Source organism: Phocoena sinus, chromosome 6 (genome assembly GCF_008692025.1).
Source record: "Phocoena sinus isolate mPhoSin1 chromosome 6, mPhoSin1.pri, whole genome shotgun sequence".
NCBI lineage: Eukaryota > Metazoa > Chordata > Mammalia > Artiodactyla > Phocoenidae > Phocoena > Phocoena sinus.
The window spans coordinates 89,718,816-89,744,374 of record NC_045768.1 but is presented as its reverse complement, the minus strand read 5'-3'; the positions used below and the strand labels follow the sequence as shown (position 1 = coordinate 89,744,374).

The following is a 25,559-nucleotide window of genomic DNA, read 5'->3' as shown; positions in this document are numbered from 1 at the left end:
GCCCCCATAACCCGGGGGGCCCACTGAGACCCACCAGCTTCCTGCTGTCTCCTGGGCACCTTGTCAGAGGGTGCCTTGGGCCACCATAGGCAGGAGAAGGCTCAGCCTCTGGGCTTAGGAGGGTCATGGGACCTGGGGAGGGAGGGAGCCCACCAGCCAGGGCTGCAGAGGGGTTCAAGGGTAGCCCCATGGAGCTCAGACCCTGCCTCACAGCTTCATCTTTGGCTGTTGTCCCAGCATACCTGCTCCAGCCACAGTATCAGGTGTATTCCAGCCTCTCCACGAGGTTCTTGGAGCTGCCCAGTCCCGAGTGAGGGCCTGGGAAGCCCAGGTGGCCCAGGACTGCCACTGGCCCCTGGTCAGCATGCACTTCTCAGGCCCAGCTCCTGGCAGGCAATGGAGATGCTGCTTCTCTCTCCTGCTGCCCACTGCTCCCCGGCATGTCTGCTATCGCTGGGCTGCATGCTCCTTCCAAGACTTGGTTTCCCCACATGGCCTTCTGACACAGGGCACTCCACGCTCATGAGGAGCCTGGGAAGCCAGGACTAGCATTAATGATGAAGCACAGAGATACCTAGTAACTTGCCTAGGATCACATGACTACAAGATAGTTGGATCCCTTTGGATCTCCTGTCTGTGCCTGGTGCTGCCACCAGAAGTTCCAGCTCCAGACCTCCCTTCTTAGGATCTTGACAGATTTCCATAGTATCCACTCACACCTTGGTCTTGGAGACCAAGCATGATGTAAATATCACCTGTTGTAGGAGACAGTCTCAAGGAGCTATGACTTGATGAGACGGGGAAGGGGTGGCAGTTTGGAACAGAGGTCAGCTCAGCCACCATCCACCTAGCGCTTTCCCCTTCTTGCTTTAGGCAGGTCCTCCTCAGGGGCAGTTGTCAGCTCCCTTCATCCCCACAACCACCGGGATGCAGGAGGACTGCAGCCCCCACCCTGTCCCCATCTGTGAAGGACAGGCACCCTGAGGGCCCCACCAGCTCCCCCTCACCTCCAGTCTCATCTCAGGCTGTTTCAAACCCTTCCAGGCAGCCCCCAGGGATGGTCTCCATGCCTGGCCCATCTTCACTCACCGAGTTATCTGTGGCTGCCCTGAATGGGGGCAAGGGTATCAAGGAAATAGCTTCCTTTCCTCTGGGGGCTCAAAGTCCAGTAGGGGCAAACGTTAGTGTGTATGCGTGTGCGCGTTTGTGCTTGCGTGTGTGTGTGTGTGTGTATGTGTGTGCTAGTGTGCACGTGCCTGTCTCAGTCCAGTAGGGGCATGTGTGCTTGTGTGTGGGTGCGCATGCGTGTGTATGTGTGTGCACACGTGTCACAGCCCAGTAGGGACAGGTGTGCATGCTCACTTGTAAAAAGTCCAAGGTGGGTGTGTCCAGTGCCCTTGGAGCATGTGTGACAATAGGACAGCCTGAGGGAGTGGGCAGGGGGTGGGGAGGGCAGAGGGCACAGCAGATGGCGCTGGCCTGCCCTGCCTGTGAGTTGTGGTCTGTCATGGCAGCAAAGGTCCCAGCAGGGAAGGACAGGGTTGGTGCTGTTTGAGGGCAAGTCTGAGGGGAGGCCAGGTGGGAGGGGTCCTGAATAGCGAGCCTTAGTGGGACCTTCTCAGGAGGTGCCTCTGACGAGTTCTCAGCAGACTGAGTGCTGAGTGACATGGGGTCCCAGGAAGGCCCCAGCTTTCGGGTGCCATCGTCTGAGCTGGCAGGTCGGGAGGTGAGGTGGGGGCTGTGACTCAAGGATGTGGAGGGTGGGGGCTCCTGACCATGTGACAACTTGAGGTCCTGAGAGGCAGGGGAGGCTGGGTGGGCCAGAGCCAGGGAACCCCAAGTTCTTTGCCTCTGAGGGGTCTGAGTCTTGCAGCATTCACGGTGGCTGCCCTCCCGGCCGGGTCCCTGGAGGCAAGGGGAGGGGGCTGTGAGTGATGACCTGCCTCTTGTTCCCCCACAGTGAAAAAGAAGCGAACCTGGCACAAACATGGCCCGGGGCAGACTCCCGAAGTGAAGCCCGTGCAGAATGGCAGCCAGCTCTTCATCAAGGAGTTGCGGAGTCGGACCTTTCCCAGGTGAGCAGGTGGCAGCCTTTTCCTCTCCAGCCTGCCTGCTCCCTCTGAGGTCTGGATACGCACCCCACCTCTAGGACTCCAGGGCCATGGGCTTCCCTCTGGGGGAGTAGCACAGTCCCCGAAACTCCAGGTGCTCCCGGCATGGGGGCTGATCTCTCCCTTCTCAGCACCTCTGAGGACAGTTTATGGGGACCCTCTTCACAGCCCGGGAGGGAAGGGACCTACCTCCCCCACTTGGTATGGGCCTTCCCATGGAACCTTCCTGAGAGAGAGGCTACTGTCCCCATTTTATGGACCAGGAGTTGGGGCTGGCGTCCAGCCTGAGACCATCCTCTGGAGGTGGCAGGTCCTGGTGTCAAATGGCTGTGGGCTTTCCTCTGTGTCCGTGGCCTGGTGGGGTGTCCCTAGGTCTTCTTAGAGCACACCCTCACCCTGCGCAGCCTTGTCCTATATGAGGGCCAAGGGCAGAGAGCAGGATCAGGGCCACAGGAAATGGTTTCTGGTGAGGGGGGCACCGTGACTGCATGGACGTGAGGTTGTACAGACAGCTGCTCTGAAACACCCTTGTCCCTTCACAGCTGGAAGACAGTTTCTGTTTGTCTGACAAAGTCTTTACAAAGTCTTTACTTCTTCTTCACTTTTGAAGGATAATTTGATGGACACAGAATTCTAAGTTGGTGGGTTTTTTCTTTTAACACTTTAAATGTCTCATCCCATGCTCGACTTGAGTGCATGGTTTCTGGTGAGAAATTCAGTGTAACTCTTAGCCTTGCTGCTCAGTGGGTAAGGTATTTTTCCTCTCTGGCTTCTTTTTTATTTTCTTTTTTTCCACCTTTATTGAGATATAATTCATACACCATACAATCCATCCATTTAAAGGGTACAGTTCAGTGTATTCACAGCTCTGCACCACCACCAGTCAGTTTTAGAATGTTTCCATTGCCTCAAAAAGAAACCTGTAGCTTTATCATCCTCATTCCTCCCCACTTCTCCCCAAAGTCCTATCACTAATCTGCTTTCTGTCACTGTAGCTTTGCCTGTTCTGAACATTTCATCAAAATGAAATCATATAATATGTGGCCTTTGTGACTGGCTTATTTCACTTAGCATAATGTCTTCAAGGTTCATCCAGGGTGTAGCAAGTGTCAGTGCTTCATTCCTTTCTTATGGCCGAATAATATTCCGTTGTATGGATAGACCACATTTTGTTTATCCATTCATCAGCTGATGGACATTTGGGTTATTTCTGATTTTGGGCTACTGTGAAGAATTCTACTATAGATGTTCTTGTAAAATATTTTGTTTGGACATATATTTTCATTTTTTTTAGGAGTAACTCAATATTTAATTGTTTGAGGAACTGCCAGTCTGTTTTCTAGAATGGTTGTATCACTTTCCATTCCCACCAGCAGCATCTGAGGGTTTCAGTTCACCAGAACTTGTTATTATCTGACTTTCTTTTTTTTGGCTGCGTTGGGTCTTAGTTGCGGCACGTGGGATCTTTGTTGAGGCATGCGGGATCTTTGTTGAGGCATTCAGGATCTTTGTTGAGGCATATAGGATCTTCCGTTGAGAAGCACGGGCTTCTCTCTAGTTGTGGCGTGTGGCCTTCTCTCTAGCGGGCTTTTCTCTAGTTGTGGCACGTGGGTTTTCTCTCTCTCGTTGAGGCGTGCGAGCTCAGTAGTTGTGGTGAGCCAGCTTAGTTGCCCCGCAGCATGTGGGATCTTAGCTCTCTGACCAGGGATCAAACCCCGCGTCCCCTGAGTTGGAAGGCGGATTCATTACCGGTGGACCACCAGGGAAGTCCCTTATCTGACTTCTTGATTCTACCTATCCTGTAGTTGTGAAGTGGTCTCTCACTGTGGTTTTAATTTGCATTTCCCTGATGACTAGTGATGTTGAGCATCTTTTCATGTTCTTGTTGGCCATTTGTCATTTGCCCATTAAACGTTTTTTTTTTTTGGTCTTTTTATTATTGAATTGTAAGAGTTCTTTATGTATTTTAGATACAAGTCCCTTACCAAATATATGATGTGCAAATACTTTCTCCACTTTTGTGGGTTGTCTTTTCACTTTCTTGGTGTCTTTTGAAGCACAAAAGTTTAAATTTTTGATTAAGTCTAATTTATTTATTTTTTCTGTTGTAGCTTGTGCTTTTGTTTTAGACAAAAACAAACCATTGCCAAATTCAAGGTCATGAAGATTTATGCCTATGTTTTCTTCTAAAAGTTTTATAGTTTTAGCTCTTATATTTATGTCTTTAACTCATTTTGAGTTAATTTTTGTATATGTTGTGAGGTAAAGGTCCAACTTCATTCCTTTGCATGTGGATATCCAGTTCTCCCATGCACCATTTATTGAAATGCCTATTCTTTCGCCATTGAATTATCTTGGTACCCTTGGTGAAAAACAATTGACCATAGATGTTTGGGTTTATTTCTGGACCCTCAATTCTGTTCCATTGATCCATATGTCTCATATTATGCCAGTACCACACAATCTTGATTGTGTAGTGAAGTTTGAAATTGGGAAGTGCCCTCCAACTTTCTTCTTTTTAAAGACTGTTTTGGTTCTCTGGGTGCGTTGTATTTCATTCAGCATTCCCAGTCCAGCATGTCAGTTTCTGCAAAGTAGTCAGCTGGTATTTTGACAGGGATTGTGTGGAATCTGTAGATCAGTTTTCCATTATTTCTTGAATCCCACTCCTTCCTTCTAGATTTGGTTTCCTCCTTGCTGAATTTTATCTGTTAGTAGTTCTTTCAGAAAAGGCCTATAAAAATATTCTCTGTGTCTGAAAATATTTTTATTTTGTCTTTGTTCTTGCATGATTCTAATTTTCTAAAATGGATCTAAAATTCTAGAGTAAAAGTTATTTTCCTTGAACTTTTTGGAGATACTATTTTGTTGTCTTTTGACATTTATTGTTACTGATATCAGTCTAGCCGCTGGAGTTTTTGTTTTGTTTCATTTTCAGTTTTGGTAAATAATCTGGTTTTTTCTCTGAAAACGTTTGAGATTGTTTTCTCATTTTTAATATACTGTAGGTATACTGCAGTGCCTCTAATGTGCATTTGTTTTTATTTATCCTGTTCAGGACTCAGTAAGTGCCTTTAATTTGAGGTGTCATATTTTATCTCAATTCTGAAAAATGTCCTGTTTTCTCTTTTAATAGCACTTCTTCCCCATTCTGTCTTATTTTTCAAATCTTTTCATCAAATTCACTATCTTTTTTTCCAGCCAGCTACCATTTAATGTATCTACTGAGTTTTAAAAAATTTCAATCGTCATATTTTTTTTTCTACAATTTCTATTCCTTTTTAGTGTTGCCTGTTATTTTCCTCCTTCTCTGTTCTTTGCCTTATCCTCTCATTATCCCTTTGGATGTGTTTAATGTACTTGTCTTAAAATGGCCTCTTCAATTATCCTATTATCCTCAGTTCTTGGGATCTACTCTTCTGGGCAGATGAGGCTGCTGGCTCTCCCTCCTGGGGGTTCACCTCCTTCTGTGAGGTGTGATCTTCAGAGGGCATCATTCCCATGGCAGCCAGTCTGCCCTGGGCTCTGAGGTGTCCCTACAGGATGGTTTCCTCTGGTCTTTTTTTTTTTTGCTGTATGCGGGCCTCTTACCGCTGTGGCCTCTAACGTTGCAGAGCACAGGCTCCAGATGTGCAGGCTCAGCGGCCATGGCTCACGGGCCCAGCCGCTCCACGGCATGTGGGATCTTCCCGGACTGGGGCGCGAACCCGTGTCCCCTGCATCGGCAGGCGGACTCTCAACCATTGCGCCACCAGGGAAGCCCTCGTGTTTGCCTCTTGCTGGGTCCTCATGGGTTTCACAGTTCCAGACCCAACCCATGGGTGTGAATTTGGAACTCTCACTAGTGAGACAAGAGCTTGGGATTCCAGTTTATCAAGGGTGACCTTCTACCTCTGGCTGCCTTGTAGCTTCCACAGCTGACTGTGCTGTCCCAGTACTCCCAGAGCTTCTCACAGCAGTTGCCCACCACACTACTTCTTCTTCCTCACCCTCCACTCACTCCTTCTGATTTATCCCTAACACTCTGTCACCATGGTGTCAAACCCCAGGATCACTCTTCAGTCCTCACCTTAACTGACCCTTGTCAACACGTAGCAGTGGTGCAGTCCCCTCTCCTTGAGTCCTGTCCTCTGTAGAGACCATGCCACCATGCTCTGCTGGCTGTCCTTCCCTGCCCTGCCTCCCTCCCTGCTGACGACTCTCCCTGAGGGAATCTGGGAACTCTGCTCGATCCCCACCATCTGTTTCCCTGGCCTCATAGATTGTCCCTGGGCCAGCAGCTCCTCAACTTCTTTCTCCAGCCACTAGTCCTTCTGAGCTCCTGACCTTTCTGTCCAACTGGTGCATCCACTGGCCAATCCCAACAAGTGTGTTCCTACTCAGCTCTGGATCTGCCCCCACCCCCATTCCTGCCCCACCTCCAGGCCTCAGTCAGTGGCCCCAGTCCCTTGGTCACTCAGGCCAGTCCCTTGGCCATTCACCTTTGCCTCCCCCTGTTCTCCCACCCCCATCTGATCTCCTGAGTCCACCACCTCCCTCTCACTGTCACCTTCTGGTCCAGGTACCACATGCTGAGCCTCCTCCTCCGTGGTTGCCCTGCCCCACCCTGGTCCTGCTGCTGTCCACTGTACATCCGCACAGCAGCCAGATGAATCTCTGACCGTCACTGCCCTTCTCAAGTTGTCCAGTGGCTCCCCAGTGCTCTTGGCATGAGGTGGCCTGGCCCACCACCTCACCGACTTGGGTGCTTGCCCGCCCCCCCGCCCCCAGCCACCCAGGTCCTTCTTATTCCTCACACTTGCCACATCCTCCTCCCTCCAAGGCCTTTGCTGGTACATTTCTTCTACTCGGAGCCCTGCCTCTCTCACTCCTGCTCCCCCAGGCTTCGACAGGCCCAGTCTGGCACTGCTTCCTGCTGTCTCCACCACAGCACTGCTCTCAGCTGTGGGTTAATGGCCTTGCATGCTCATCTGATGAAAGCCCCTCTCCAGCGTCACCACACAGGGGTCTTTCCAGCTGGGTCCCACAGGTCTCTGGCGCCCAGGGCAGCATCCGACACACAGGGAGGCAGGAGAGCTGCTGACCACAGCATCCCAGCCCAGCTCTGGGTCCTGTGTTTGGCTTGTCCAGGGGGTAGGTTCTCTCTGTAAAGGGGTTTATCTCCATCTGCTGTGTCCTTAGACCTACCCCCATGCAGGGGTCTGATCTCTGAGCACTTGAGAGGAATATTATCGAGTGGAGGCTGAGTGGAGAGCAAGGGAGGTGGGGGAGGGATCTCGCTCACATGTCTGGAGGCTCCCTCTGCCATAGTAAGAGGGATGGGTGTAGTGTGTCCCCATTCTCTACTCACCATGGCCCTGGACAGGTGCCCAGACCTCCTGGACCTCAAGGTTCCTGTCTGTGACGAGTGTGTGGGACCCTGTCATGTCTACCTTGTGGCTGCCCTGTGACCACTGAGTGTGGCACCGTGTCAGGTCCTCCTTCTGGGGCATGGGTGGTGTGTGCCTGGAGCTCAGGCTCCATGTCTGCAGCCCTGAGGCCCTGTCCAGGCCTATCATGGAGGCTGGGACCTGGGCTTGATGTGACCCCTGACTTGTATTTCCCTGCAGCGCGGAAGACGTGGTGGCCCGCGTGACGGGCAACCAGCTCACGCTGGGCTACATGGAAGAGCATGGCTTCACTGAGCCCATCCTTGTCCCCAAGAAAGATGGGCTGGGCCTGGCGGTCCCAGCCCCCACCTTCTATGTCAGCGACGTCGAGAACTACGTGGGTAAGTGCCCTTTCCTGCAAGTGAGTTGTGGGCTTCCTGAGCCAGGAGTCCCTGTATATGCTGCCTAGGCCCTGACTGTGTCTCAGAGCCATGTGAGCCAGTGTGACTCAGGGTCTCCTTGTTCCGTTCTGGGTGCTCTTAGAATGAGACCCCATGCCCCAGCAAATGATGCGGGACCCAGGCCCCTTCCCTTCTTAGTTACTCTGCCCACAAAATGGGGGCTTCATGGGGACCCCTGGATTCTGCCAGCTATAGTACTGTTGGGCGCTAATGATAGTCATGCCTGGGAGGACGCCAGCTGTGTTGTCCACAGTTCCTGATGTTCGTGCCATGTCCTCCTCAGCCTCTGCTGGGGCCAACCTGGGGGCTGACCTCCCTTGTCTGCCGTGGACACGCCGTCCCATGGCCCCAGGACTACCTCCTCTTCTGGATCCCTTTGGGTTCTAGCTGGTGCTATTGGCGCCCTGTCTTGTGTTCCCTGGCAGCTCCCAGTGCTGTGGACACCCTCGGTCAGGACACCTCTGGGTGGATGAAGTGCTTGTATGTGCTGGGACATCATCTGGCACGGAGAGGCTAGCACGTGCTTGCAGTGACCTTGGCAGGGCTGGTGGCCTCACAGCCGTGGCTCTGCGGCCCTCATGGTTGCTGGGGATTGGGGTGTTCACAGGGATGCCTGGGTGGCCAGAGGAGAGGGGAGAGGAAAGACCCTGAAAAGGCAAATGCCCAGGCCAGCTCTGGCCGCACACTGGGCAGGAGAAGGCACAGGTGCTGAAACCCTCAGACAAGTTGTTCCATCACTGAGCTCTTGACCCTCTGCATCTGTAAGGCTCATGAATGGGGGGCAGGGGGCAGATGGGTGTGAGGATTAAATGAGATCATCTGTACAAGCCACACAGGAAGCCAGTGGCATTCCAGAGAACAGGGGGCGGGGTGGGAAACACCCCTTCTCTGGAGCCGAAGCCCACCAGGGGAGGCCCCAGGGCTGGCTGGCTTGTGGCAGGGAGGAAGAAGGGACTCATGTTTTCAGTCTGGGAATGACCACAGTCCAGGACTGTCTCTGCCATGTCGTAGCACCTGTAATAACAGTTAATAACTAGTGAGTGTCTACCAGGTGCCAGGCATTTTTCTAAGCTGTTTCTGCATAGGAGCTAGTGTTGTCCTGCTCACAACTCTGTCATCCAGGCCCCAGGCTCAGCCAGCTGCAAAGGGCAGGGCCAGGTCTGCTGCAGTCCCTGCCTCCCCCCAACCCCCCAACCAGTTGTGCTTACAGGAGTGGGAAGCGGCTTACTGAATAGGGGAGGAGACGGTCCAGAGGTTTCTGTTGTAAATGTCTTTCTTTCAGCTCTTAATTTTATTACGCAACTTTTCACACACACACAAAATGAGAGCAATAAGCAGTGAACCCTCATGTACCCAGTACTGCTCACAAAACCCATCAGCTTTTGGCTGTTTTCCTGTCTCCCCAACTCCCTCCTCCCCCAAGTATTTGAAGGCAAGTCTCTGGTACATACATCATTTCGCCCATGAAAACTCCAGTACACAGCGCTAACAGACAGTTTAAATAAGTATATAATCACAGTTCCACCTTGCACTTTACGACACTAACAATAATTCCTTAAAATCACCTAAGACCACCTAAATTCTCCCCAGTTGCCTCAAAAACACCTTTTTATATTTGGATGTTTGACTCTGAATCTAAACAAGACCACACACTACATTTGGGTTTGATGTCCCTTCAGTCTCTTCTGTAACAGCCCCCATCCCCTTTCCATTCCCTTGGTTTGTTGGAGAAATGGAGTTGTTAGTCCTGGAGAATCTTGCTTTTTTTTCTTTTTTGAATTTTATTTTATTTATTTTTTTATACAGCAGGTTCTTACTAGTTATCCATTTAATACATATTAGTGCATATATGTCAATCCCAATCTCCCAATTCATACCACCACACACCCCAATGCCCTGCAGTTTTCCCCCTTGGTGTCCGTATGTTTGTTCTCTACATCTGCGTCTCCATTTCTGCCCTGCAAACCGGTTCATCTATACCATTTTTCTAGGTTCCACATATATGCGCTAATATACAATATTTGTTTTTCTCTTTCTGACTTACTTCACTCTGTATGACAGTCTCTAGATCCATCCACGTCTCTACAAATGACCCAATTTCATTCCTTTTTATGGCTGAGTAATATTCCATTGTTTATATGTACAACATCTTCCTTATCCATTCATATGTCAGTGGGCATTTAGGTTGCTTCCATGACCTGGCTATTGTAAATAGTGCTGCAGTGAACATTGGGGTGCATGTGTCTTTTTGAATTATGGTTTTCTCTGGGCGTATGCCAAGTAGGGGGATTGCTGGTTCATATGGTAATTCTATTTTTAGTTTCTTAAGGAACCTCCATACTGTTCTCCATAGTGGCTGTATCAATTTACATTCCCACCAACAGTGCAAGAGGGTTCCCTTTCCTCCACACCCTCTCCAGCATTTTTTGTTTGTAGATTTTCTGATGATGCCCATTCTAACTGGTGTGAGGTGATACCTCATTGCAGGTTTGATTTGCATTTCTCTAATAATTAGTGATGTTGAGCATCTTTTCATGTGCTTCTTGGCCATCTGTATGTCTTCTTTGGAGAAATGTCTACTTAGGTCATCTGCCCATTTTTGGTTTGGGTTGTTTGTTTTTTTAATATTGAGCTGCATGAGCTGTTTATATATTTTGGAGATTAATCCTTTGTCCATTGATTCGTTTGCAAATATTTTCTCCCATTCTGAGGTTTGTCTTTTCGTCTTGTTTGTAGTTTCCTTTGCTTTGCAAAAGCTTTTACGTTTAATTAGGTCCCATTTGTTTATTTTTGTTTTTATTTCCATCACTCTAGGAGGTGGGTCAAAAATGATCTTGCTGTAATTTTTGTCAAAGAGTGTTCTTCCTATGTTTTCCTCTAAGGGTTTTATAGTGTCCAGTCTTACATTTAGGTCTCTAATGCATTTTGAGTTTATTTTTGCGTATGGTGTTAGGGAGTGTTCTAATCTCATTCTTTTACATGTAGCTGTCCAGTTTTCCCAGCACCACTTATTGAAGAGACTGTCTTTTCTCCATTTTATATCCTTGCCTCCTTTGTCATAGATTAGTTGACCATAGGTGCATAGGTTTATCTCTGGGCTTTCTATCCTGTTCCATTGATCTATATTTCTGTTTTTGTGCCAGTACCATATTGTCTTGATTACTGTAGCTTTGTAAGATAATCTGAAGTCAGGGAGTCTGAATCCTCCAGCTCCGTTTTTTTCCCTCAAGACTGCTTTGGCTATTCAGGGTCTTTTGTGTCTCTGTACAAATTTTAAGATTTTTTGTTCAAGTTCTGCAAAAAATGCCATTGGTAATTTGATAGGGATTGCACTGAAGCTGTAGATTGCTTTGGGCAGTATAGTCATTTTCACAATATTGATTCTTCCAATCCAAGAACATGGTATATCTCTCCATCTGTTAGTATCATCTTTAATTTCTTTCATCAGTGTCTTATAGTTTTCTGCATACAGGTCTTTTGTCTCCTTAGGTAGGTTTATTCCTAGGTATTTTATTCTTTTAGTTGCAGTGGTAAATGGGAGTGTTTCCTTAATTTCTCTTTCAGATTTTTCATCATTAGTGTATAGGAATGCGAGTGATTTCTGTGCATTAATTTTGTATCCTGCAGCTTTACCAAATTCATTGATTAGCTCTAGTAGTTTTCTGGTGGCATCTTTAGGATTCTCTATGTACAGTATCATGTCATCTACAAATAGTGACAGTTTTACTTCTGTTTTTCCAATTTGTATTCCTTTTATTTCTTTTTCTTTGATTGCCGTGGCTAGGACTTCCAAAACTATGTTGAATAATAGTGGTGAGAGTGGACATCCTTGTCTTGTTCTGATCTTAGAGGAAATGCTTTCAGTTTTTCACCATTGAGAATGATGTTTGCTGTGGGTTTGTTGTATATGACCTTTATTGAGTTGAGGTAGGTTCCCTCTGTGCCCACTTTCTGGAGAATTTTTATCATAAATGGGTATTGCATTTTGTCAAAAGCTTTTTCTGCATCTATTGAGATGATCATATGGTTTTTGTTCTTCAGTTTGTTAATATGGTGTATCACATTGATTGATTTGCGTATATTGAAGAATCCTCGCATCCCTGGGATAAACTCCACTTGATATGATCCTTTTAATGTGCTGTTGGATGCTGTTTGCTAGTATTTTGTTGAGGATTTTTGCATCTATGTTGATCAGTGATATTGGTCTGTAATTTTCTTTTTTTTGTAGTATCTTAGTCTGGTTTTGGTATCAGGGTGATGGTGGCCTCATACAGTGAGTTTGGGAGTGTTCCTTCCTCTGCAATTTTTTGGAAGAGTTGGAGAAGGATGGGTGTTAGCTCTTCTTTAAATGTTTGATAGAATTCACCTGTGAAGCCATCTGGTCCTGGACTTTTGTTTGTTGGAAGATTTTTAATCACAGTTTCAATTTCATTAGTTGTGATTGGTCTATTCATATTTTTTATTTCTCCCTGGTTCAGTCTTGGAAGGTTTTACCTTTCTAAGAATTTGTCCATTTCTTCCAGGTTGTCCATTTTATTGGCATAGAGTAGCTTGTAGTAGTCTCTTAGGATGCTTTATTTCTGCAGTGTCTGTTGTAACTTCTCCTTTTTCATTTCTAATTTTGTTGATTTGAGTCCTCTCCCTCTTTTTCTTGATGAGTCTGGCTAATGGTTTATCAATTATGTTTACCTTTTCAAAGAACGAGCTTTTAGTTTTATTTATCTTTTCTATTGTTTTCTTTGTTTCTATTTCATTTATTTCTGCTTTGATCTTTATGATTTCTTTCCTTCTACTAACTTTGGGTTTTGTTTGTTCTTTCTCTGGTTCCTTTGGGTGTAAGGTTAGATTGTTTATTTGAGATTTTCCTTGTTTCTTGAGGTAGGCTTGTATAGCTATAAACTTCCCTCTTAGAACTGCTTTTGCTGCATCCCATACGTTTTGGATCATCGTGTTTTCATTGTCATTTGTTTCTAGGTATTTTTTGATTTCCTCTTTGATTTCTTCAGTGATCTCTTGGTTATTTAGTAACATATTGTTTAGCCTCCACGTGTTTGTGTTTTTTACTTTTTTTTCCCTGTAATTGATTTCTAATCTCATAGTGTTGTGGTCAGAAAAGATGCTGGATATGATTTCAATTTTCTTAAATTTACTGAGGCTTGATTTGTGACCCAAGATGTGATCTATCCTGGAGAATGTTCCATGTGCACTTGAGAAGAAAGTGTAATCTGCTGTTTTCAGATGGAATGTCCTATAAATATCAATTAAATCTATCTGGTCTATTGTGTCATTTAAAGCTTGTGTTTCCTTATTAGTTTTCTGTTTGGGTTATCTGTCCATTGGTGTAAGTGAGGTGTTAAAGTCCCCCACTATTATTGTGTTACTGTCGATTTCCTCTTTTATAGCTGTTAGCAGTTGCTTTATGTATTGAGGTGCTTCTATGTTGTGTGCATATATATTTATAATTGTTATATCTTCTTCTTGGATTGATCCCTTGATCATTATGTAGTGTCTTTCTTTGTCTCTTGTAACAGTCTTTATTTTAAAGTCCATTTTATCTGACAGGAGTATTGCTACTCCAGCTTTCTTTTGATTTCCTTTCGCATGGAATATCTTTTTCCATCCCCTCACTTTCAGTCTGTATGTATCCCTAGGTCTGAAGTGTGTCTCTTGTAGACAGCATATATATGGGTCTTGTTTTTGTATCCATTCAGCGTGCCTCTGTCTTTTGGTTGGAGCATTTAATCCATTCACATTTAAGGTAATTATCAGTATGTATGTTCCAGATACCATTTTCTTAATTGTTATGGGTTTGTTTTTGTAGGTCCTTTTCTTCTTTTGTGTTTCCCACTTAGAAAAGTTCCTTTAGCATTTGTTGTAGAGCTGGTTTGGTGGTGCTGAATTCTCTTAGCTTTTGCTTGTCTGTAAAGCTTTTGATTTCTCCGACAAATCTGAATGAGATACTTGCTGGGTAGAGTAATCTTGGTTGTAAGTTCTTCCCTTTCATCACTTTAAATATGTCCTGCCACTCTCTTCTGGCTTGTAGAGTTTCTGCTGAGAAATCAGCCGTTAAACTTATGGGAGTTCCCTTGTATGTTATTTGTCATTTTTCCCTTGTTGCTTTCAAAAATTTTTCTTTAATTTTTGTCAATATGATTACTGTGTATCTCAGCATGTTTCTCTTTGGGTTTATCCTGCCTGGGACTCTCTGTGCTTCCTGGACTTGAGTGGCTATTTCCTTTCCCATGTTAGGGAAGTTTTCGACTATAATCGCTTCAAACATTTTCTCAGGTCCTTTCTCCTTCTCTTCTCCTTCTGGGACCGCTATGAGGCGAATGTTGTTGAGTTTAATGTTGTCCCAGAGATCTGTTAGGCTGTCTTCATTTCTTTTCATTCTTTTTTCTTTATTCTGTTCCACAGCAGTGAATTCCACCATTATGTCTTCCAGGTCACTTATCCGTTCTTCTGCCTCAGTTGTTCTGCTATTGATTCCTTCTAGTATATTTTTCATTCAGTTATTATATTGTTCATCTCTGTTTGTTTGTTCTTTAATTCTTCTAGGTCTTTGTTAAACATTTCTTACATCTTCTCAATCTTTGCCTCCTTTCTTTTTCCAAGGTCCTGGATCATCTTCACTATCATTATTCTGAATTCTTTTTCTGGAAGGTTGCCTATCTCCACTTCATTTAGTTGTTTTTCTGGGGTTTTATCTTGTTTCTTCATCTGGTACATTTCCCTCTGCCTTTTCATCTTGTCTATCTTTCTGTGACTGTGGTTTTTGTTCCACAGGCTGCAGGATTGTAGTTCTGGTTGCTTCTGCTGTCTGCCCTCTGGTGGATGAGTCTATCTAAGAGGCTTGTGCAAGTTTCTTGATGGGAAGGAGTGGTGGTGGGTAGAGCTGGGTGTTGCTCTGGTGGGCAGAGCTCAGTAAAACTTTAATCCACCTGTCTGCTGATGGGTGGGTCTGGGTTCCCTCCCTGTTGGTTGTTTGGCCTGAAGGGACCCAACACTGGAGCCTACCCGGCTCTTTGGTGGGGCTATTGGTGGACTCTGGGAGGGCTCACACCAAGGAGTACTTCCCAGAACTCCTGCTGCCAGTGTCCTTGTCCTCATGGTGAGCCACATCCACCCCCCGCCTCTGCAGTAGACCCTCCAACACTAGCAGGTAGGTCTGGTTCAGCCTCCAGTGGGGTCACTGCTCCTTCCCCTGGGTCCCGATGCACAGCGTACTTTGTGTGCACCCTCCAAGAGTGGAGTCTCTGTTTCCCCCAGTCCTGTTGAAGTCCTGCAGTCAAATCCTGGTAGCCTTCAAAGTCTGATTCTCTAGGAATTCCTCCTCCTGTTGCCGGACCCCCAGGTTCGAAAGCCTGACGTGGGGCTCAGAACCTTCACTCCAGTGCGTGGACTTCTGTGGTATGTGTTCTCCAGTTTGTGAGTCACCCTCCCAGCAGTTATGGGATTTGATTTTATTGTGATAGCGCCCCTCCTACCATCTCATTGTGGCTTCTCCTTGTCTTTGGATGTGGGGTGTCTTTTTTGGTGAGTTCTAGTGTCTTCCTGTCGATGATTGTTTAGCAGTTAGTTGTGATTCCGGTGCCCTTGCAAGAGGGAGTAAGCGCATGTCCTTCTACTCCGCTATCTTGAACCAATCTCTCTGGAGAATCTTTCATATTTGCGATTTGGGAAGATCTTACATTAGGGATTTGGCTGACAGCGTCCCTGTGGTGTCATTTAATGTGTTCTTCTGACCCTAATAGTTCCTGTAACGGGTGGTTAGAGGTTGCTTAGATTTGTGTTCAAGTTGTTGGCAGGACTCCTTCTTGGGGTAGGGGTGCTGCCACCCACTTCTTTTCAGTGGTCAAGGCAGTGCAGTCTCATCTGTTCACAGAATGCTCCATCAGCCTTTCAGCTCACTGTCTGAGCAGCCGGTGAGGACTGTTGCAAAGGAAGAGTTTGCTAATTCTGTCCTTCTCTCTCCGTCTAGTGTGAGTCTTCTGTAAAGAACTTTCCCTTATTAGTTACTTGGTTATCCAGAACTCTGTTTCTGTCATCAACAGTTTTTACCCTGAACTTTTCCCATCAAGTATAGAAAATGTAGGATAAATGTTTTTCCTTTTATTTTCAATTTTCAGAATAATGAGTTGGTGTCCTAGAAATGCAAGAATTTTTTTGATTTAAAAAAATTTTTATGTATAAGTATGTCCATGCATTATTTGGGACATATTTGCACTAAAAACATCTTCATTGTTTATCTGAAGTGTAAGTTTTTACCTGGTGTCCTGTATTTTTATTTGCTTATCTGGCCACCTTAGCTGAGGCTCATTACTGTGCCACCCCACTGTACCAGGGGGTCTTCATGGCCACCCAAGGGAAGGAGCAGACAGGGCAGGTGGGGGGAGGGTCAGATGTTAGAGCCTAGAGCCTCAGCATTCAGCCCTCTCTCAGTTGTCTTCTGAGGGTGAGTGAGCATTTCCTCTGCACATCCTGGCCCCCGACCTCACGGAAGGCCACACCATCTTCCCTGGGTGTGCTCACCCTCCCCTGCTGCCTCCCCAGGCCCAGAGCGGAGTGTGGACGTGACAGACGTCACCAAGCAGAAGGACTGCAAGATGAAACTGAAGGAGTTTGTGGACTATTACTACAGCACCAACCGCAAGCGGGTCCTTAACCTTACCAACCTTGAGTTCTCTGACACCAGGTGAGTGGGGCCAGGGTGGAGGGATGGAGAGGGATACTAGTTTGGAACATGCTGGAGATTTAAGCCTGTGACTGAGGCTGTTGAGGTCAGGGTGGCCTGGCTTATGATTTGTGAATATCATGTCCGAGCAGGCATGGCCTTGAAGGCAGAGATGTGGCGAAGGCAGCAAGAACACTGAGACCCGGTTCTCGGCTTGGCTGAAGTGTCACTGCACAGGTGCTGCTGAGCTGGATGTTTTTGATGCAGTATTGTGCATTCTGTCCAGGACAGTGACATTTAATAGAATCAAAGGCTGCCTTTGCCTTTTCTCATCTTCCCTGGAGATCAGTTATCTGGTCTGACATGGCCCAGCATGGCAAGGAGTTGCAGGCGCCCCTGTTGTCTGCTCTGGAGAGAAGTGGCTTTTCCTTAGGTGTTGACAGGAAGCGCCTGGGCTGTGCATGAGCAATGATATTTACTCTCAGGGCCCCATCGTGCCCAGTGACACTAGCATGAGCCCACCTGACAAGTCTCTTTCCATTTCTCCAAGAAGGAAGTTGTTTCTGGGGTAGATGGTTCTCAGGCCTTCTCCATGCCTGTCTTTGGGTGAGAGCTCAGTGTTGGATGCCTGCCGCAGCCACACCCAGCAGCTGGGCTCATTCTGCCCTCTGTGAACCTCAGTTTGCTCATCTGTAGAATGGGAGCAATGCCATGTAGCCCGAGGTGGAGAAATAGGCATGGGACACACATCTCAGAGCACCTTTCCCATCCTGCCCAGTGGGCAAAACAAATGTGCTGACGGTTCCCATCACTGCTGACTGTTCCTGTCCGTGCCCCCAGAATGTCCAGCTTTGTGGAGCCTCCTGACATCGTAAAGAAACTGTCCTGGGTAGAAAACTACTGGCCTGACGACGCACTGTTGGCCAAGCCCAAGGTGACCAAGTACTGCCTGATCTGTGTGAAGGACAGCTACACTGACTTTCACATTGACTCCGGGGGTGCCTCTGCATGGTACCACGTGCTCAAGGTGAGCGCTGGCCTCTGCTCCCCATGTGGGCCCTACGGGGGCCTCAGGGGCAAGACCTGCTCTTGACCAGGCCACTGTCCACCTGCAGGACCGTTTGTAGTCCCCACAGGCCCTAACAGTGGCCAGCATCAGGTGGGATGAGGGACAAGATGTTTCTCCACAGAAGGGACACAGACGTTGGGCCCTTGGGAGGCATGGGGGTTGGGGGGAGCATCTCAGGACCAGAGCAGCACATGTGTGTTGCCTTTTCTAAAGATTGAGGCTCATGAAGCGTTGGAGGAGGCCCACTGCAGTGGTGACCAAGGGCTCATGTCCAGGGAAGGGAGAGCTGTGCTGGGAAGACTTCCTGGCAGAAGGGATGAGGGAACATGCCCCACTGGGAGGATGAGGGAGTGGGCTGGGGGCTGGGGAGCAAGGCTGCAGTGGCATCTGAGTGGCAGAGAGAGCTAGGGGACTTCTGGCTGGGGACAGGTAGGGAAGCTAGGGGAAAAGGGAGATGTGAAAAAAAAACAAAAAAGGAGAACCTAAGCCTTGGGCTCACCACCTTGCCTCGGGTCTCCCCAGACCTGTTAGAGCCCAGGCTAGGGTAGGCAGCTCAGCTTCTGATCCTAGCCCTTCGAGGCCCTGAGCAAGTCCTGCCCCCGCCCCCCGTTCATCCCCACCCTCAGCCTGTGTGCCTCGTGAGCGAGGACCTCTATAGTCTATATCTCCCTAGTCCAAGTGCAGGGCTGGACTGGTGCTGGTGCTGGCAGCAGGGCCGTCCTTCCATCTCCAGCTGGGACCCAATCCACTCTCAAGAGCAGAGCTTTCTTGTAACTCGTCAGACAGCAGGTCACAGCGTTGTTCCCCTTGGCAGATAGGCATCCATAGTGCTGCAGAGATATGGTGTGTGGAGTGGTAGGGGTTGCCCTGAACATGCCGGAGGCACCAGTGCCTAGAGTCTTCCTAACACGCAGACATCTGAATTGCAAAGCACATGTGGTCCCAGCGTTTCAGGGGAGGAATGATGGGCCTGGGCAGGATACTGTTGAAGCTAGGACCCACCCCCGGGACATGGTGGGCTCCGTCCCCTCTCAGCATCCCCAGGACATGATGGGCACTGCCCACCCCCAGCATCCCCAGCATATGACAGGCTCCGCCAATGGCCTCTTGTTGGCAGGGGGAGAAGATCTTCTATCTCATCAAGCCAGCTTCGGCCAACATCTCCCTGTATGAGCGCTGGCAGTCGGCCTCAAACCACAGTGAGATGTTCTTTGCTGACCAGGTGGACAAATGCTACAAGTGCACCCTCAAGCAGGGCCAGACGCTCTTCATCCCCTCGGGTGAGTGCCCTGTCCCCATGTTGTGTCTCCCACCTCTGACGTCTGCCAGGGGAGGTCATGCCCTGGCTGTCTCCTGCCTTGCCTTGGGGTCAGTCCTGCTCTGTGGTCACCTCTGGGGCCACCTTGGGGCCATGAGCCCCTGCAGCTTCCAGCCTGGCTGTGCTCACAGGGGCCAGGCACGTGGGATTGCATGGGGCCCCAAGAGCCCAGCCCAGAGAGCGCAGCCACACTGTCAGAGATGGTGTTCGCTGATCTCAGCATCTCAAACATATGCAGAAGGAGGAAACATGACATGAGCAGATAAATGCCCTTTACAGATGTCATGTTGCTTCACCCATAAATATTTCACCGTATCTGTAAGGTTTCCTTTTAAAGATAACATAATTACAATACTGTCATCACACTTTAAAAAGGAACAGTTAACAGTTCCTTAGTATCACCAAATAGCCAGTCAGTGTTCAGATTTTCTAATTGTTGTATATGGAGGCCCTCACATTTCCACTGATTTACGTGCCTCTGAGTGCCTCCTGATCTAGTCCCTACCCCTGTTTCCTATCATCACAGTTATTTCCCGAAGTCTGTAGGGACAAACCCAGCTCTCCCGGGAGGTGTGACAACTCTGCCTGTCTCTTTCCACCCCTGTATGTGGAGATCAGGGATGCCAGGCAGCCCGACCCTGGGGTGGGTCTGAGCAAGTCCCCTTGGCTCCTGGGCCTCAGTTTCCCTGTCTGTACCATACAGGGCTGGATAGAATAGACTGTGAGCTCGGACACAGTCTGTCCTTCTGGGAGGGCTCACCCACTCATTACACGGAAGCCAGGGCCAGAGCACCTTCCAGGGGGCCCGGGTGGATGGGGCCACAGAGGAAGGGCTGGCAGGAGTCAGGCCCAGTAGCTGCCAAGAGCCTGGCATGAGAACACTGTTAAGAGAGAGCCCCATCCCTGTCTCCCCAGGCTGGATTTATGCCACACTTACACCCGTGGACTGCCTGGCCTTCGCGGGACATTTTCTGCACAGCCTGAGCGTGGAGATGCAGATGAGGTAGGGCCACACCTGACTCCCAGGATCCGCTGGGCGGGGTCCCCACCATCGGTGTGATGATACCTCTCCTGAGTCCTGGCTGGGCCTCTGGGTGGTGGGGAGGAAGGAGGAGAGGGGCCATGATCTCACCAGGGCCCCTGAGGTGCCTGGTCGCTGGACAGCCTCGGGACTGTAGTGGGTTTGGGGTGAGCTGAAAGGCCGAGCTGCCTTCTCCTTGTGCACTGACCCAGAGCTCTGGAAGCCGCGGCCCACGGGGCTTGCCCTTAACGCAAAGCGCTCATCCTGATGTGGTCCTCTGGTCCACCTTGCCGCGTAGTGCCCAGAAGGGAGGCCTGAGCGGTCATGGCGTAGGTGTGGCCTCTGGTCGTAGTGTGGGTTCACCTTCCTTTATCATTGCCTGCTCAGGGCTTAATGCACTGAATAGTTCTTTGCTATGGCTTCCAGAGCATACGAAGTGGAAAGAAGGTTGAAACTGGGCAGCCTGACTCAGTTTCCCAACTTCGAAACTGCCTGCTGGTACATGGGGAAGCACCTGCTGGAGGCGTTCAAAAGTACGTCCCCTGGTCAGCGTCTCAGCCTGCGGCTCTGGACAGTTCGTTTGCGTGCGGAGCTCAGGGACGCCGGGGAGTGGTAACAGTTCTGCCGTCATGCAGCAGGGCGGCTGGGCCCTGGGGAACAGGCTGAGCGATGCCTTCATGGGCCCTGAGCAAGTCTCCTTAGCTCACGGGCCTTGCTTTTCCTGTCTGTGTGCTGTGGGGCTGGACTGGACTCCTGCCTGCAGGGTCATCTGGTGTTGCAAAAAGAGCACTGGCCGCATGTTCCCAGACCTGGTGTGTGTTCTGCTTGGTTCCTGTGGCCTTGTGTGGTTACTGACAGGGCTCAGTTGGGATATTGAGAGGCCTGCAGGGACCCCTGCAGCATCCCTGCTGTACTGTGGGTGGGTGGGTGTGCATGCCAGAGTCCCCTGTGGAAGGCCTGTGGGAAGGGGTGGGCTCCACTGGGTCAATGCCCTCTGTGGGCATGGCCCTCCATCCTAGGCCCTGCCAGTCCATGCCTTCGGGATCAGTGTTTGGCTCCTGGTGGCCAACCCCTGCTCAGGTCTCCAGACTTTCTGCAGCCGGGTGAAGGACCCAGGAGGAGCATTTACTTTCATGGAGAGCTTCCTTTTTCAGCAGCACCCACCCTTCCAGGAAGCTGCTGTTTTGTGTTCCGATAAGAGCTGAGTGGAGACCACCGCCTTTGCACTTTGGCTCTAATTTGAGATGAGAAAGCTGAAAATGGTTCTTAACCTGGGCTGGCCAAGTTTCAGTGAAATTCTTCCATCACTCTCTAAATTCAAGCCCTGTGCTCCACCCTGGCAGAGCAAGTGCCCTGCCCTAGGGGCCTCTTGCCAGGGAGATGGAATGGGGGTCGTGTGGGTGGAGTCACACTTGGGGACATTGGGACAGCCTGACCAGGGTGACCGCTGACTAGCTGGGCCTCTCTGAGCTGCCCCTGCCTCTCTGCCTCAGGCCTTCCTGTGTGAAGGGGCTGGCAGCTCAGTAGCCCCAGAGCTGAGAGGACCCAGGGATTTGCCACAGGCCAGACAAATGGTCACCTGGTGGTGTCAGAGCTCGGGGCTGCTCTGCCTCGATGCTGAGCTCTCTGCCTGAAGGGGGAATGCTCTGTCCGTTTTGTTTGGGGCTGGCTCCAGCTCCCAGGGGTGTGTTTGTGGTGGTGCTTGCCCTGAGCCACCCCAGCAGGAACTGGACCCACTGCCCAGCATCCTTCAGCTATGCAGGGGGCAGTGTGAGGATGGGAATCAGAAAGCATCTAGGGATGCTTGGTTTGGGGCATGACTGTGGTCCCTCACTGATGCAGGCTGGGGACCAGGTGGAGGGAGGAGCTGGGCCGCCTGCATAAGGGGCCTGGTGTGTAGACAATGGGAAGGCCAATCCTGCCCCTCGCAGGGCATCTTAGGTGGGCATCCCCTAGGTTCCAAGAGGAGCCGTTGGCAGTTGGGCAGGTGGCAGTGGGCAGAGGCCTCTGAAAGGTCTGGCCCTGAGCGTCCCCCACCACTGGGGCTTTAAGTCACCTGCAGGCGGCAGGTGAGAGTGGGCACCCTCCTGAGCAAACCCGTCTGTCTTCCCCCAGGTTCTCACAAGTCTGGGAAGCAGCTGCCCCCTCATTTAGTCCAAGGAGCTAAAATTCTCAATGGTGCTTTCAGATCATGGACGAAAAAGCAGGTAGGGATGTGTACTAGGCGTGATCCAGGGCAGAAGGGAGGGTGGCAGGCGAGGAGTCATTCCCAGGGCTTGTCCTTCCTTTGGTGGGAACTAGCATGTGAAAAGCAGGTGGGTGCCACCTGGCCAGGTCAGACACCTGTTGGTGGGGGCAGGTGCAGGACAGAGCCCTCCATCTAGGGACCTGGCCTGAGGGGTGGGGGCTGGGCGGCAGGGAGATTCAGTGGGAGGAAATCAGGTGGTGGAGACAGCACTGTGCGAACCCAAAAGCACAGGGAGCAGGGAGGACTCGAGTCAGTGACTGGTTGGATGTTCAGGGCTCTGAAGAGGAGAGTGGAGATGTCCTCTTTGTCCTACTGGCTGTCCCAGGCATCAACTCAGAAGCTGGCTTTGCTCTGTGACTAGGACAGTCCCTTTGCCCCATGCCCCTCCATCACCCCCCCAACCACCACCACAGTAGCACTGCCCTTTGCCCCTCATGGCTCTCTTGAAGCAGCATGTCTGGGCCCCACCTCATGCCCCCCCTGTAAAGCATTAGCACCCTCGCTTAGCATCCATGCAGCAGCTACTTCTAATGGAGGCTCCAGAGAAGCAGCTTCCAACTTCCTTTGGCATCTTGCCTGGATTGTTGGTACAGAGGGAGGGGAGAGGCCTGGTCAGCCTTGGGACTCCCTGTCCACTGCCAAGGGACTCTCTCCCAATCAGGGGTGCCAGCATAGTCTGAGCAGATCCCATCAGGCCCACAGGAGGCCTTGTGGGGGTGGGGAGTCCAGGAGGTAGGGCAGCAGGTACCCTCCTAGAGCCCTCTTTCAGCTACATCTTCTCCTACCTCAAGGCCTGGAGTAATGCAGGGTGTTCCTCCTACCTCACATCAGCTGTATGGCCAGGTGGAGTGGCCTCGTGCCCAGGAAGAAGGGATGGCCCACATTCACTTCACAACTGGTGGTGGACTCAGGCACCCCCCTCCTCTCTGGGACTTGTTTGTCCACCTGTAGAGTGGAGTCATGGCAGAGCCTCCTCATTGGGGCAGTGTCTGGCCAGAGTGGGCTAACTCCCTTAGGACCCCATGCAGCCAATCCATACCTTTGGCAGCACCTGCCCTTGTGCCTGTCGGGATGGCAGTGGGGCCGGAGGTCCTGGGTGGGTAGATGGGGGGACAGCCTGGAGGGACAGAGGGCATGAGTCAGGAACCACAGAAGCTGAGGCTGCTTGGGGCCCCTGTGGGTGGAGGGTGGGTGGGCATCAGTGCCCAGACTCAGCAGCTGACCCGCTGACCCTATGCGTGGCTGTCCTGCAGGCTTTGGCGGAGCATGAGGATGAGCTACCAGAGCACTTCAAACCATCGCAGCTCATCAAAGACCTTGCCAAAGAGATCCGGCTCAGTGAGGTAGGGCTGACCTTGGGGGCCCGCTGACCCTGGTTGAGGGAGGCCTCTGCCTGTCTTCCCTGGGCATCCCTCCAGAGATGGCCATGTGTGAGGCAGCCCCTCCTTTAGCCCTCTGGGGCAGGGTCACCTGCATGATGGCTCTGGACTCCTAGGTCCCAGTGGTAGACTTGCAGTCTTCTGGTGGGAGCCCTGGGAATTAGTGTGGGGTCTCCCTCCAGCTCCCTGTGGGGGTGGGGAAGGACTCTGCAGGGGGGACTTCAGCCCCTTGAGACCCTGCTTGTGTGAGCCTGTCTAGTCCCCACCAAGGAGGTAAAGGGGTCAAGTGGTTGGTGATGTAGATGGATGGCACCCTGCCTCACGGATGGTGTGGGACAGATGTGAATATGTCACACAGATGGTGTAGATGGATGTGAGCCTGTCACACAGATGGTGTAGGATGAATGTGAGCGTGTCACTGATGATATAGACAGATGCTCCTTTTCTGCTCAGTGTCTCCCATGGCCTGGGGCTGTGAGACCCTCCTGGCAGGGTGTGGTTGGTCACCTCTCCCTGTCCTTTTCCTAGAATGCCTCCAAGGCCTCCCGACCTGAAGTAACTGCGGCCGTCTCCTCGGACGAGGTCTGTTTTGGGGACCGAGAAAAGGAGGAGCCCCCATCCCCCATTGAGGCCAGCCCTCCTCGGTCCTTCCTGGAGAAAGTGTCCAAAAAAAAGACTCCCAAAACCGTGAAGATGCCCAAGCCGTCCAAAGTTCCCAAGCCCCCAAAGCCCCCCAAGCCTCCCAAATCCCTGAAGCTCAAGGACGGGGGCAAGAAGAAGGGGAAGAAGTGCAGGGGCTCGGCTTCACCCACCATCCCCAACCTGGACCTGCTGGAGGCCCACACCAAGGAGGCACTGACCAAGATTGAGCCTCCTAAGAAGGGCAAGGTGGGTGGCCTCACCCTCCCCACCTATAGTCAGCAGGCCTGCAGACACCTCCAAGGACCAGGCCTGCGGGATGGTGCTGGGGCTGCCATGTCCTTGTGCTAGAGACCCAGGGCGGCTGGGCTCTGCCCCAACAAGCTTGGTGTAGTGGGCAGCTGGGGAGAGACCCTCACGATGAAGGCAGCAGAGTCTCTGCTGGGTCAGGGTGGCACCACTGAGGGTCATCTGGGGGGACAAGCCGGCTGAGTCTTCCCTGGGGCCCAGACATTGGCTGAGACCTGAAGGTGGGTGAGGCACCAGTGGAGGGCAGTGGGGAGGCAGGGGTGGAGGCAGTGATGGGGGCAGGTGTCCTTGGGGGCCTGAGCCCCTGTGGCAGTGAGAGAGGCAGGCCTGGCCCTGAGGACCCACCAATGTGAGCAGAGGGTCTTAGGTGTGGGCTTTGGGGACCATGAGTCCCTGAGACCAGGCCACATTGAGTGATTTCCTGCTAGCAGGCGGTCATTGCTCACTTCCCAGGGGTTTGGTGGCCACTGGAGCTAGTGTTGCAGGGCTTAAGTGGGGCACATTGATTTTCCCTTCCTCAAGGCGAAGAGGGTAGATGAATGTATGAATAAATGAATGGATGGAAGGAAGGAAGGCGAGAGGAAGGAAGGAAGGGAGGGAGGAGTAAGAGTAGATGAATGAATGTGTGGATGAATGGTTTGATGGATGGATTGGTGGATAGATGGATGGTTGGTGAATGTATGAGTGGATGGATGAGTGGATGGTTGGGTGGATGGATGGGTAGATAGATGGGTGGTGGGTGGATGGGTGGGTAGATAGGTAGATGGTGGATAAATGGATGGGTGGGTGGATGGATGGATGGTTAGTTCGATGGGTGGGTGGATGGATGGATGGTTAGTTGGATGGGTGGGTGGGTAGATTGATTGACGGATTAGCTGATGCATGTAGGCCAGCAGGAGGCAGGGACTCTGTGCTGTGTGGTCCTCACTTTGTACTGTAGCCTGATGGAGGCCTGCTGCCC

The 25,559-nt window shown here is 50.4% G+C and overlaps 1 protein-coding gene across 4 annotated transcripts in view; it reads left to right on the top strand.

Moving 5' to 3' along the window:
• Positions 1-25,559, top strand: part of PHF2 (PHD finger protein 2) — a 94,382-nt gene that overhangs the window by 54,226 nt on the left and 14,597 nt on the right. For all 4 annotated transcript variants that reach the window (XM_032635344.1, XM_032635345.1, XM_032635343.1 and 1 more), the window contains exons 3-12: positions 1,961-2,075; positions 7,721-7,881; positions 16,495-16,636; positions 17,456-17,642; positions 18,802-18,964; positions 19,918-20,005; positions 20,450-20,556; positions 22,139-22,230; positions 23,525-23,614; positions 24,179-24,538. In XM_032635344.1, coding sequence (XP_032491235.1) covers positions 1,961-2,075; positions 7,721-7,881; positions 16,495-16,636; positions 17,456-17,642; positions 18,802-18,964; positions 19,918-20,005; positions 20,450-20,556; positions 22,139-22,230; positions 23,525-23,614; positions 24,179-24,538 — 1,505 coding nt within the window. The remainder of the gene's footprint in view (positions 1-1,960; positions 2,076-7,720; positions 7,882-16,494; positions 16,637-17,455; positions 17,643-18,801; positions 18,965-19,917; positions 20,006-20,449; positions 20,557-22,138; positions 22,231-23,524; positions 23,615-24,178; positions 24,539-25,559) is intronic.